Here is a 14186-nt window from a genome sequence, read left to right as displayed (position 1 = left end):
AATTCTTGCAGCAGTCTATTGTATATACTTCAAAAACTCAAAAACTCTGAGAAGATTATGTTTCAGTAACATATTGTAATGAGTGAATGTTTACCTTGTCTCATACCTAATGAAATATATATTTTCATTTGTTTTTCAAAGCTGTCGTCATCTTAGTTAGGACCAAATCGATATTAAGTGTCTCAACCATAGATTAGCAGCACTTTAACATGAGGTTTATCATTTTTGTCATTTCAACAACTATCTGAAAAAGTGTTATGTGAGTGAAACCAAATATAATCAAAATGACATATTTAGGAATTATAGCTAAAATAGGCCATGTCCAACAGTCTTCATTGGCGTCAGGCACCCACGTTGAATTCAAAGTAATAAAAAGTGCTTCAATGTGATCGAGTCAACTTTAGGAGGCAGTAAGAAAAGCTGCAATACAAAGTTCCAAAATTGTCTAGGAAAGTCTGAAGCTGTAGACAAGTACGTTATAAGTAATTTCTTATCCCTTGACTTCAGTGATCAACCAGCCGAGCCCTTTCTTATCTGAATATAAAATGATCCTCACTTCTGCATTCAGGCTCAACTCTCTGTGGTATGGGTCTTCTGTCTTTCCCTGGGATCAGTTTGTTCTTATTATCCTCTATTCTTGCTATATTTTTTTGGAGTTCTTGGGAGCAGAGATGGGCCGCAAAGGTGCAGCATTAAAGGCAAGAGCTCAGCTGGCGACTGCTAGAAAAAGAAGTGTCCTGCTGAGACTGAACTCAGCAGGATCGTCTCACTCTGTCTTACACAATTCTCACAGATACAGAGATCTTAATTCTTATGGCTTTCATGTTTTCTCCTCACTGTGTCTGGTGCCGTTGTCAATGCATCAGGCTTGACGGAAGAACAGTGTTAAGCTCATGTGTGACACTGTTGGAAATATGAAGTGCAGTTTGTATTGTAAGGGTAAGACAGCAGGACATGCTCTCACTGCACCGCTCCCGCAGAATAACAGCTTTTTTTTTTTTTTTTGAAGGTGTGTCTATTAAATGTACAGCTATGGACCAATTTACTTTTTAAATACATGTTTCTGGTCTTATTATAAACTATTTATTGTGCATGTAATAAATATGTGCTACTATTCAAAGGTTTGGGGTCAGAAAATGTTTTAAAAATAAGAGTTTCCACAAAATATCTATATATATACAGAGAGAGAGAGAGAGAGAGAACAGAAAACAGTTATTATTTCTAATTGTAAAAATGTTTCACAATATTACTGTTTTCACTATCTTTCATCAAATAAATGCCCCCTTGCTGAGCATAAAAGACTTCTTTTAACAAAATGTAAAACATTGACCAACCCTAAACTTTTGTCCGGTATTATATGTATTTATAAAATATAGCATAAAATATAAACAATACAATCTAAATATATTTATAAAATGCACTAATATGTAATTTATAATATTTATTTTATTCCTATATTCTATTATAAATGGACACATGGGGTCATATACTCTGAACTTGCATGTCTTGAGGTCCTTAGTATTGATATCTTTCTTTTTGTATCCTCAAGGGTGGGCGGTTTGGTCAGCATCCTGGTTGCGCTCTGCGTCCTCACTGGCTACTCCATCATGACTGCCAGCTTTGTCATCTATGAGGTTCAGGAACATCACACAGGCTCCAAGAGACTCCAACAGATCTCTGGCATCAGCGAACCTTTTTACTGGATCATCAACTTCTTCTATGATATGGTACTTCATCATTAGTTGATAGATTTCAGCCTTTTAGATCTGATGCGTTGATCTTAAATATCCAAAACCAAAACTATGCAATAAATTAAAACCCAGAATACATGACCTGCATGCAGCAACAACAACCATTTGTGCCTTTGTGTGTGTTTACGAGGTCTTTTCTGTTGCATTGCAGGCTCTTTACATGGTTCCTGTGGTCCTCTCGGTGGCGATGATAGCAGCGTTCCAGCTCCCAGCCTTCACAGACAAGCAGAACCTTGGCGCGGTCACTCTTCTGCTGGTGCTATTTGGGTCAGCATACATTAAAGTACCTTTACCACCAGAGAGTTTCCTGTCACAAGACAGACGTCTCATTAGAATGTCTCAGCGCTGACAGGTCCTCAAGGCACTAGAGCTTCATGAATGTATTATTCAGCAAATGCTACACGTCGCGGCATTGGCAAAGGGGAAGTTTTAGTTAATGCACCGACTTTCAGGTAAACACAGGCTCTCTGCTAGAAAGAGGAGAGCTGCTTGAAGCTTTCCTGCAAGGCCTGGGCTCTGAAGAAGCGATTTCACACACTTCGTCATCCAGTTAATTGCATTGTGGAGAGCAGTGAGGCCACTCACAGTCGGTCTTTAGGCTTCAGAGCTCCAGGCTTCTTGGGAGGCCCTTCATTGTGTGAAGTCAGCAGTCTGGCCCGCATTCATCCGCCTGTGAGCTCACCGGCTCTCGGCCCATAAATAACCACACATCACTTTCCACCACTAACAATACACGCACACAGGCTGGCCAACTCACACACACACACACACACACACACACACACACACACACACACACACACACACACACACGGTACCCTCTCAGTTTAAACACATCCTCTTCCTTGACCCCGCCACCCCAATCACCGAGAGTAATGAATAAAAAAACAGATCATTCTGTGGAGCTGAAGAGGAGAGAGAATGCTTCACAAAAAGGAAATAGATGAACTCATTTATCTTCTGGCTTCTTAGCTCAACTGTGGAATATATTCTCTCTCTCTTTGCTAAACTCAAAGCAGAAGTCTTACTATAGTTCTTTTGTCTTCCTCCATGTTGTAATTGTTCTGTTCAGATATTTTTTTTTAAGCTGGTCACTTACCACATTGATTTCATTGTTTATTTTCAGTTTCTCCACCTTCCCTTGGATGTACCTTCTGTCTGCGATATTCAAGGATACAGAGATGGCCTTTATTGGTTATGTTTGCATCAATCTCTTCATCAGTATCAACACCATCATCGCCACATCCATTATGTACTTCCTGGGTCAGCTTAACCAGAATGACCTGGTGAGAGAAAAGTCAGAGGGACGTTTCACCGCCCCACAAAAAAAATATTACAAAAGAAATCAAATTATATTAAGACACTGAAACCAATTTTAAGACCATTTAGATTTTTTGCTTTGTGATATATTTTCATGACAATTAAGCACATTTATTGCCTTCAAATTCTCATTACCTCTTATCCATTTTTTTTATTCTTTATTAAGTAGGGATATATACTACCATTTAAAAGTTTGTGGTCTATAATATTATGGAACTTTTATGGAAATATTATTTAAACTTAAAATAGCTATTTTCAATTTGAATATATTTTAAAATGTTATTTATTCCTGAGATGGCAAAGCTGAATTTTCAGCATCACTTCAGTCTTCAGTGTCACATGATGCTGATTTGGTGCTCAAGAAACATTTCTTCTTATTATTAATGTTGAAAACAGTTGTGCTGCTTAATAATCTTTTTGGAAACAGTGATCATTTTTTTGATGAATATAAAGTTCAAAAGAACAGCATTTGTTTAAAATTGAAATATTTTGTAACATAATTGTCTTCCATCCTTGCTGAATAAAAGTATTAATCTCTTTAAAATATCTTTTCCAAATTTTCTGAACTGTAGTGTATGAAATAGAACATAGATATTCAAATAAATTTCCACCAACCAAAAAAAAAGAGAGAGCTTTTTCTAAGTAGCTTTGCACATTGTCCTTCCTTCTCTAACTTGCTCTCCCTGTCCGTTTCAGAGCATCCAGAATGTGTACCGTACCATGAGCAACATCTTCCTAGTCTTCCCTCAGTTCAGCTTTGGCAATGGGTTGATGGAGTTGACAAGGGTTGACATGCAGGTGCAAATCTTGAGCGCTTATGGGGTGGATGCCTACAAGAACCCCTTCAACATGGATGTTCTGGGCTGGATGTACATCTCCATGTTCCTGCAGGGTTTCATCTGCTTCACGCTCCGCCTGCTACTTAACAAGACACTCCTTCGCAAAGTCAGGTATACCTGAGGCTCGGCACTATAGATTTAAAGTGGTTACTGGTTATTAAAACCTTTTACCCTATAGCTGTCTCATTTTTGTGTATTTGTGTTTTCTTCACAGACGTTTATTTTGGTGGAAGAAGAACGTTGTTCAGAGCTATAGTCCCAATGAAGATGAAGACGTGGTGGCTGAACGCTTGCGTGTGTACCGTGGGGATGCAAGTGCAGATATTCTGCAGGTTAATGAGCTGACTAAGGTGTACCAAAACCTGAGCAAGAGGGTACAGGCGGTGAAGAGTCTGTCTGTTGGGATCCCAGCTGGCGAGGTCTGTGCCATTTGCATAGTAAAATTAATTATGAGAGCGTTTACATGCAGAAGAATATTAAAGTCAACATTATTTTGCAATAAATTTTGCTTTCGTAATGAGATGTATTTCCGATTATCAACAAGAATTGATCATTGATTTTGTGCATTGTGAATGAATTATGACAGCAAAATATTCATTGTGATTGAACGGAAGCTTTAATATCTTCCTTAGTGCTTTGGATTGCTGGGAGTCAATGGTGCAGGGAAGACCACTACGTTCAAGATGCTAACAGGAGACATTAGCCCCACCGATGGCTCAGCTAAGATCCGTGACATTGACGGGTACTTTTCTTTCGCCTTTTAAAACAACATCTGGTACCTTTACTGTCGCTCAGCGTCTTTTTCTAAAGCATTTTACTAGGCATTTGTGTTGGGTTTCATTGCATGTTCATAAATCTCCCTGGCCTGTGTCCTCAGGAGGATGGTTGACATCATAGACTGCAGGAGAGAGGGCATAAACATTGGTTACTGCCCCCAGGTGGACGCACTGGATAACCTTCTGACTGGAGAAGAACATCTCTATTTTTATGCCCGCATCAGGGGCATCTCCAAGAGAGAGACTGACCAGGTAAGGTCACAGCTATTTCAACAACTATTTTGTTCTGGCAAAGGCCAGTGTCTTATTAAATTGGCTCACAAAGTGCATGTTTTCGGTTATAATGATACCTGTGTATGGTTGTCATTGTATTTAATACAATTCCAGTATTCGATACAAATAAAATTTCAAGTGTCTCGATACTAATTTCAAGAGTTCAAACTTTGGGGGGTCTGTAAGATTTAAATAATACCCCTTTTTTAACAAGGAAACATCAAATTGATCAAAAGTTATCAGTGCATTTATAACGTTACACTAGATTTCTATTTCAAATAAATGCTGTTCTTTTGAACTTTTTTATTCATAAAGGAATTCTGAAAAAAAGGTCACAGTTTCCACAAAAATAATTCTGTTTTCAACATTGATAATAATGAGAAATGTGTCTCAAGCACCAAATCAGCATATTAGAATGATTTCTGAAGGATCATGTGACACTAAAGAAAATTCAGCTGTGCCATTACAGTAGCCTAATACATGACATTTTATAAAAATGTAAAATATATTAATATTATTGTTTTACTGTATTTTTGATCAAATAAATGCAGCCATGTATACATGACATTTTATAAAAATTTACAATATATTAATATTATTATTTACTGTATTTTTGATCAAATAAATGCAGCCAAAACATCACAAAATCTTACTGACCCCAATGTTTAAACAGTTATGACCTGTATATAGAAACAAATTCAATTTAAAGTGAAAGTCACACATGCGCAAGTTTAAAGGCAGTCGTCCGAGTTAGTACTGAGTCAATAGTTTGTATTGCTGAAAATAAAGAGAGACTGGCATCATTACATCTTTTTTTTTATTTTGGTATCGACTTGATTCTATAATGCTGGTACTCTTGACATCCCTGCTTATATGCAACTAAATGTATTCCACTGATAGAGTTTGGTGATAGAGTTTGCTGATTGGAAATGAGAGAGATGAGATGAGGCGTAGCAGACAGCTGTCTATTAATATCATGTCACAACTCAATGACCGACTGACATCATTTAACACTAAGAAAGATTTTGCATGTGTCTTTCGTCAAGTGTGACATCTTTCCACACAAGCAAAAACATGTCAGGAAATGGAGGTTTAACAGCAGTCCTGAAAGCACCAGCATATAGTGTGATTGAGACCAGCGTCACAAGTTTTAAACAACTTTTGCAATGCGGGTCTACCCACTTGACCAGCACTAACCATCATCGACCCACCTGGAAATCCCTGCTGGACTTCTCAGTAGAACGTGAATAGATTTCAGTTTGGTATTGTCTGAGTATTGCATTTGACAGGAAATGGTTGGCTCTTTTCCATATTGATTAATGAGAAAGCTAATTAATCTTGCATTCTCCCAGGATTATTGGTAAAAAGCACTTCTGTAAAACTTGCCTTTGGCTGCAGATGATGTGAACTCTTTATCAGTTTTCCTAAAGACTGAAACACTGGTATATAGCTTGCATAAGAGGTTGCTATGTCATATTAGCAAGTTATTATGAAAATACATTTATTAATAGTTGAGCGTAACACTGAATCATGGCTTTTATTGCTTTTATACAGCAGTTGCAATGTCAATATGGAAAGAAGACATTTAAAAATTTAAATGTAAGGAATACATGAGCTTCTAAATCAAATTTTAGAGTCAGAACCATCAGTTTGTGTAATGCAGGACCTGCCGTGCTGTTCTCAACAGCTACATTTCTGAAGATACGCAGGAGAACTGTTTAGAAGATAAATCGCACTGCTTTATGTATTTTTTCTCTTTATTGCATCCTGATCCTGCACCATATTTTGATCTAGAGGGCTTAAACTTGAACTGAATATATCAACTCCATTATGATCAGAGACCGTGACATGCATTTACAGTATGACGTTATGAGCACATGGCTCAAACACACACACACCTCACTGTCAAGCTTTTTCCTTTCTCTTATGTAATTTGGTGTTGTCTCTAATACTTTAGACATCGGTTAGCCTGCGGTGAAAGGATCTCAAATAATGCATATAATGACGTGAAAATGAAACCTTAGAACTTTCTGCAAGATGAGTCATCTACAGAAATTGTGAAAAAGGTCTGCTTTTATATGAAGCTTACCACCTGCAGTATTTGATTACAGCAATGTGACGAAATTCAACAAATTTAAAAGCAAAAATGTATTGTTTACTCACCCTCATGGTTTTAAACGGTATCATTTGCCAAGGTAAATGCTTTGAATTTGGATTTTTTGGATTTTCAGGCAATAATCTGTTCTGTTTCTCACACAAATATATTGATTAGCTTCAAAACACGTATAATAGAACACAATGGCACACAAGTCAGTTAACTTTTTTTATACTGCTTTTTCATGTCTTTTTGGAGCCTGACAGTCCATGATCACCATCCACTTTCATTTCAAGGAATAGCTGCTCGAACATGCTACAAACGTTGTCCTTTTTATATACCCGTGAATGAAAGAAAGTCATAAGGGTTTTAAATGACATAAGGGTGAGTAAATCGTGACAGAATATTCATGCTTGGAGAACTAACGCTTTAAATCTTTGAGTAAAGTTGATATAAAGTGCAACTTTGTCTAAAATGAAGTAAAACCGGCACCCTGTAATGATGATGTTACCCTTCTATAAAAAGGGCAAAGAAGGAATTGACTTAACAATCTATGAATACCATCAGTCATCTTTTGGGTACCGAAAGCCTTTGTGTAGAAGCTGCTGAGACTTTGAAATGGCTTTTGCGGTTTGGCCCATTAACTTGGATTAGAGGATTCGGAGGAAACGGCTGGTAAATTTTGATGTCCTGAGGGAAGCAAGCAGTTCAATGCCGGCCCAAAAGGATGATCTGTAGGTGCATATAACCCCTGTTAGACGGAGAGTCCTTTATGGTTTCTTGCAGGTTTATGAGAAGCTATTTAAATTCATAGAATGTCTACTTGGATCCTTTGATGTATGAATCCAATTAGTTAAATGAATGCAGAAACCATGACATTCTCTGTGTGGGGTCAAATGTCAACAGGCATTTAATCAAAACATTATTCAAAGTGACTCATTATGATGTCAAGACTACACAATTAATGTGTTAGTACAACTTGTTAAGCCTTTTTGGGGACAATTATTGCTTTGTTAATCAAAACTAAATTGCAGGGAAATTATGACTGAACTGCAAGTGTGATGCATGCTTTGAAATAGGGCTGCACAATTTTGGGAAAACATCAAATTGTGATATTTTTTTCTGATAAAAATTGCAAGTGTGATTTAAATGGTGATTCGCAATATTATTCATCAAAAATATTTATACAAATATAGTAAACAAAATAATGGATGCAAGGCTAACATCACTATTATGGTTGTAGAGTTAGGGATTTGAACAAACCCCAGTAAACAACCACATAGCAACACCCTAACTACCTCCCAAAACACCTTTGCAACCACATACCGTAGCAACGCCCTGGCAACCAATCACAATATCTTAGATTTGTGGGGTTTTGTACGAGCAAGAGGAACTCATATTTGCATCATAAAATGTGAAAATCGAATTGTTATCACTTTTTCATATTTAAAGGTGCAGTGTGTGATTTTTAGCGGCATCTAGTGGTGAGATTTGCGAATTGCAAACAGATAGTAACTTACGGCCTATTCCTCCCTTTTCAAACTAGAAGAAGAAGCTACGGTGGCCGACATAACCAGCACATTTCTCCCCACATAGCAAACCCACAACACAGCGAGGGAGAAGATTAGTAAAAGTTTAGCTGGCTAATATGAGCTGTTATGCTGTAGGCTAACGTTAGTGTTTTATGGTCAATAGTACTAATCAGCTGATTGCCTCACGAACGTAACCAGCGCATTTATCCCCACTTAGCAAAGCCATAACACAGCAAGGGAGAATAACTAAGTTGCATGAAACAATATAACTACATATTTTACACCACTGACAAGGGAAAAGTCACTTCTCACGGTGTCTATGGCTAGCTAATGCTAACATTATGAAATAACAGTTTTCATTTGCATTGTTAAAGTTGGAATACCTTACCTATCCAGCTGAAAAAAGGCAACTTCGGCGTTGCTTTGAAAGCCTTTTTCCCTCATAAGACCCATCGGTGAAAAGCCACACCGATGTTGACCCGTGATTTTTGCCTTCATTTCTCCCTTATTTTTCTATACAATATCTGTGGTCATTCATTTTCGCGGAATTTGCGGCGTCTTTTTCTGCTGCTTCTCATTCAAATTAGTGATGAAACGTGCTCTGTAGCGCTGTTTGTTCACTGTCGGCTACGGTAGAAACATGACGTCACAATATGTCGACCTTCATAGAAGGGGGTGCCCGCACTTATGTAGATATAAATGACTCATTCTGAGGTAATTAAAACATAACGGTTCATTAAGTATGGTCTTTATACACCACTGAAAACATAGTTATGGATCTTATATTGCATTTCTGTCAATAGATCCTCAGAAATAATACACATTGCACCTTTAACATGATGTTATATTAATATATGCTGTGAGAATCTCAATGTTTGATATTTTTTTCTTTAGGTTGTGAACTATCTGTTGAAAAAGTTGGAGCTGAATTACCACAGACACGACACAAGCGAGAACTACAGTTGTGGAACACGCCGGAAGCTGTCTACAGCCTTGGCCCTGATTGGAAACCCACAGATCCTTCTTCTGGTGAGCGAAAAACACACATCATCCCACTAAGCTGAAACTAGTTACCATTTAGTAATCAGTACAGCTACATTATAAATCACTGTATTGCATGTTGTCTTGAGTGTTTGCTCAGAGGGGTTTGAATGGGTAGAACGTTGCACACTCATTGCAAACATCTCTGAAATGCGTCGGTGTGCTGTTTGGCCAAAGTCTCTTAGCACATCAGTTATTCTAACTTGAAATGTTGGCTTGGTGCATTGCACGATTGCATTTACCTGGGGAGTGTGTGGGATGTGCATGGGATTTTTTTGTCTCTGTGTAAACTCACATAAACATCCCACATGTTTCTTAAATGTCTCCTCTAACCTTTCAGGATGAACCCAGCTCTGGAATGGACCCACGCTCCAAACGACACCTTTGGAAGATCATCTCTGAGCAAGTGATGGGCAAATGTGCTGTGGTCCTGACATCACACAGGTAAGCAATCAGTTCCTCCAAACAAACGGGGGGCAGTTACAACACATTTAGCCAAACTTTTTGTCAAGCTTTTTGATGCCAAGGATATTCAAATATGATGAACCACTTTCAAATATACAGTAAGGGACATCTTTTGTGAATTATAAAGGCAGCTACATTTTCATTGATACAGATGCGTTTGTACTGAGAAAAATATTAAGCATGATATTTTAAGGACAATAACTGGCCTTGACATTGTCATTCATACATATATATTAAATAATGTAGTAAAATATAGCATTAAACATGTTTAACTACATATTATAAGTTAACATATTAATATGTTTTTTATGTATCGTTTCAGACAATGCTTAGTGAAGCCAACTTTCAAAGTTTGTCTTAAAAGTTTCAAGCATTCAAAGTTTACTAATAACTTGATCAAATGAAAGTTTAAGACACATTTAGAATTTTGGCTTCACTAAGCATTGCCTAAACCTTTACAAAAGTTTTTTTAAAAGCCTTAAGACAGTGATATATTATATACTAAGATACTAAGGATTTATTAATGCCACTTGTGGTCTTTCAGAATAGTATATTTCTACAGAAAGTTTTTGCCAATTTTGCTGGGTTTGAGAGAGTTGGAAAGGGAGTTTCAGCAATATGTCTTTGTGTCCTACAGTATGGAGGAGTGTGAGGCCCTTTGCACCCGTCTGGCTATAATGGTAAAAGGACAGTTCAGATGTCTCGGCTCCCTACAGCACATCAAGAACAGGTCAGTGGTTTATCTTTCTGTGTCCTGTTTCCTCCAACCAATTATTTTCCATAGTTCTTTCACGTCTCCTTTTATTTTCCACACTCTAGAGCCTGATATCTCCTGCAGACGCTTCATAATTTTGTTTCCTGGTGATAAAATAATCTGTGTTCATCTGACAGGTTTGGCAAAGGATTCACGGTGAAGATGTACTTAGCTGGATCTTCCTATGATGTAGATGTGATCAGTAACTTCATGCAGCAGAATTTCCCCAGCACGTTCCTGAAGGTGAGAGACGAATCATAATGATGTTTTCTTAAGAACGCCTTTCTAACACATTAATTTAACACATTTTTGGGGTATATTTTCTGGTATATTTCCTAAATTTAAACGAATTGATCACTTTTATTTCTGGAGTCATAACATGAGGAATCACAGTCTTTGATTTTTTTATGATAAGAGTTCATTGTTCTATGAAAACATATTGTGAAAGTTTCAAAACTACTTTCCAGTGAAAGTGAGTATTTATTTAAAGAGCACATATTTTGCCCTTTTTACAAAGTGAATTCAAGTTTTCATGCTTGAATGTTTTTTTTAAACATATTTTATATTGTTGCAGAACCTCTCTCGGTGCTTACTGATATATAGAAATTAACTCCCTTTGGAGTGACTTTGTGCTTTGTAACTTTGCAGACCTTTTTCATGCTCAAAAACCTTACACACTAAAGAAAGTTGAAAAAAATATATAAAACACACATAATATATTCTCTTTAAAACTAGGCGGTGAAATCAGCCTGTTCTGAACACTTTTTACTTTTTACGTCAGATGAAGACATTTAAACATATGACAGCCCACATATGTGCCCACATGCAGTTATTGAAGATTTAAATGACAGTATATTGTACTTGACAGCAATGCACTCACTGCATCTCACTTTACATGCAAATAGGGCGTTTACAGAGAAGTCTTAAAGGCACAGCAGCAAAAATAAAAACAGCATGGGTCAGAGAGAGGGTGGAAATGGTCATAAAAATTAAATTATGCTTGTTTTGGGGACAAAGAAAATTATGTTACTAACATTATTAGTGGACCTCAGGTAAAAAAATTTTTATTTAAATTTAAAAATTTAAGTTATCCATCTTCTGTCCATTAAGGATCATCACTCGAATATGGTGGAGTACCATTTGCCTGTTGCTCCTGGTGGCGTGGCTTCAATCTTTGGCTTGTTAGAGTCCAACAAAGCTGTACTGCAAATCAAACACTTCTCAGTCAGCCAGACCACTCTGGATGAGGTAAGATACATTCTGTGGAACACAAAGAAAGACTTTTAATTTCCTACAGTTCATAGTGATTTGTCAAGTCATAAAAGTAGTCTTTAAACCAGTTTTTTTTTTTTTTAAGTATCATTGATACTTTTATAGTTTGATTAATATTTAGCATTCGATTTTATGTTTGTATTTTCCGTTTTCATTTGAACTTCAGTTAAAATTTTAGCAATTTGTTGTGGTTTTTTGTCAAATGTCTAGTTTTTTTTTTACATCAAGTTTAGACTAAATGAAAATAGGAGGAGATGCCCTTTTTATATTTTATTTGATTAAATATTAACATTTATTTTATTTCAAGTAACAATCAGACTAATTTATAATAATAACCCTGCCTGACACTATATTTATTCTTTTGAAATCATTCAAGAGCTTTATGTGAGGAACAGACCAAAGTCTTTTTTGTTATACACTGAAATATGAATAAATAATGAGTAGATAATGACAAAATGTTTAATTGTGATGGTGGAAATGGAGAGAAATGAAAAGAGACGCTGAGGTGGTGATGTGGAGACTAAACGATTGTCTCGACTTGTCTCCTTAGGTTTTCATTAACTTTGCCATGAAACCGGACACAGACGCACAGGAAGTCACGGACGGATCGGACATCGACAGTCTAGACTCGTACGATGCTTTAGACTGATGAAATATTTGCACATTATGACATTCAATGAACCTCAAAAAGACATTAATTTAATATATAGGAAATCTTTTATAGACTATATCATATTTTGGGTTTGTGATTTTGATGAAAGACAATAAAAACATTTTGTATTGAATAATGAAGTCGCCAAATACCTCATGCATAATTATTGAAGATCATTATGAAAAATTATGTGTATTCACCTTTCTACTCTTCCAAATTTGGGCTCAAATATTGATCAACATTAAAGAAGCTTTTTATGGATTTTTGTTTTGTTATTTGTATAACCTTTGAGGTTAAATATGCAGAAAGTCTACATTAGTTTACGTAGTTTGATGCAAATTCAACGTTTACTTTAATTTGTCAAACAAATTCGCTGCTACTTATAAAAGAAATTTGATTTCAAAGGAATTCAAAGGAAGTCATTTATTTACTAAATTGTTTGAAATTTTACCACCTCTACCAGATATACATTATATACATTTTAATCAAAACATAACATAATTAAATATGTATGCATAGAGAAAAGTCCGTCCTGTTAAACTGCTGGCTGCATCGATGCAGCTCTTGTCTGGGGTTGAAATAAATCACAAAGACCTTTTTGGCTCCGAGATATAAATGATTCTTCAATGTCTGCACATCTTCACTCTCATTAATATTTTCTCTGAAGGCACATCTCTTGTGCAAGAATGTACTGAATATTTCATCGGCCCGTTCCTCTGTCTGCTTCAAGGCACGGTTCCTCTTTTAAAAATGTACCAAGCTTATTTTTACATTAAAGCTATTTTTCACGTGCAGTTGTTGAGCGTTTGTCTTATTGAATGCGGTGCAATTGGTTCTTTATGTCATGAGTTGAGGTATGCAATTTCTTTGCATAGAATATTGAGCACTGTGGAAGTGATGAACTATCCAATGTTTATTCGAACTGCATTTCAGTTTTCTTTTTCCTCTTTTATGTGGGGAACACAGGTAAAGTGGGACACTTTCTGATAATATGTCACCGGTGTCATTTTAAAAAAGCTAAATAGCTTCACTACACATTACAGATGGATTTTTAAAAGCAACCGACTGTTTAACCGACTGAACTATATAGGTATGTACTGTATAGTGTAAGGAATTGTACTTAAGTGACACACTTGATACACAATAGTCAAATTAAAAATGGAAATGATCATAGTCACAAACTACCCATGATATTTAATTCTCAAGAATGTTCTCAAAATTTTTTATTTTATTTTTGTTGGTACAATATCTTAAGTTTATTTCTTAATAAGTATAGTTTTTTTTATGTCAGAAGAAGCACTCAAAATAATGAAATTAAGTAGACTAATTATGAATGCACCCATATATTCACTTAATTGTGCTTTTGTGATAAAAGAAAAACAAACTAATATGATTGCCATCTATGAAAGTTTAATA

General features: G+C 36.3%; 1 protein-coding gene across 1 annotated transcript in view; it reads left to right on the top strand.

Annotated features, from left to right (window-relative positions):
- Positions 1-13563, top strand: part of abca12 (ATP-binding cassette, sub-family A (ABC1), member 12) — a 43397-nt gene extending 29834 nt beyond the window's left edge. Inside the window, exons 33-45 of the mRNA XM_079618386.1 lie at positions 1550-1727; positions 1903-2018; positions 2878-3037; positions 3768-4021; positions 4125-4329; positions 4543-4652; positions 4788-4938; positions 9481-9615; positions 9968-10071; positions 10730-10822; positions 10984-11089; positions 11957-12094; positions 12669-13563. Coding sequence (XP_079474512.1) covers positions 1550-1727; positions 1903-2018; positions 2878-3037; positions 3768-4021; positions 4125-4329; positions 4543-4652; positions 4788-4938; positions 9481-9615; positions 9968-10071; positions 10730-10822; positions 10984-11089; positions 11957-12094; positions 12669-12767 — 1849 coding nt within the window. The 3' untranslated portion in view covers positions 12768-13563. The remainder of the gene's footprint in view (positions 1-1549; positions 1728-1902; positions 2019-2877; positions 3038-3767; positions 4022-4124; positions 4330-4542; positions 4653-4787; positions 4939-9480; positions 9616-9967; positions 10072-10729; positions 10823-10983; positions 11090-11956; positions 12095-12668) is intronic.
- Positions 13564-14186: the final 623 nt, after the last annotated feature.

The sequence above is a fragment of the Phoxinus phoxinus genome, assembly GCF_949152265.1.
Source record: "Phoxinus phoxinus genome assembly, chromosome: 7".
NCBI lineage: Eukaryota > Metazoa > Chordata > Actinopteri > Cypriniformes > Leuciscidae > Phoxinus > Phoxinus phoxinus.
The sequence above is the reverse complement of the archived record's forward strand: the minus strand, read 5'-3'. Positions and strand labels throughout refer to the sequence as shown.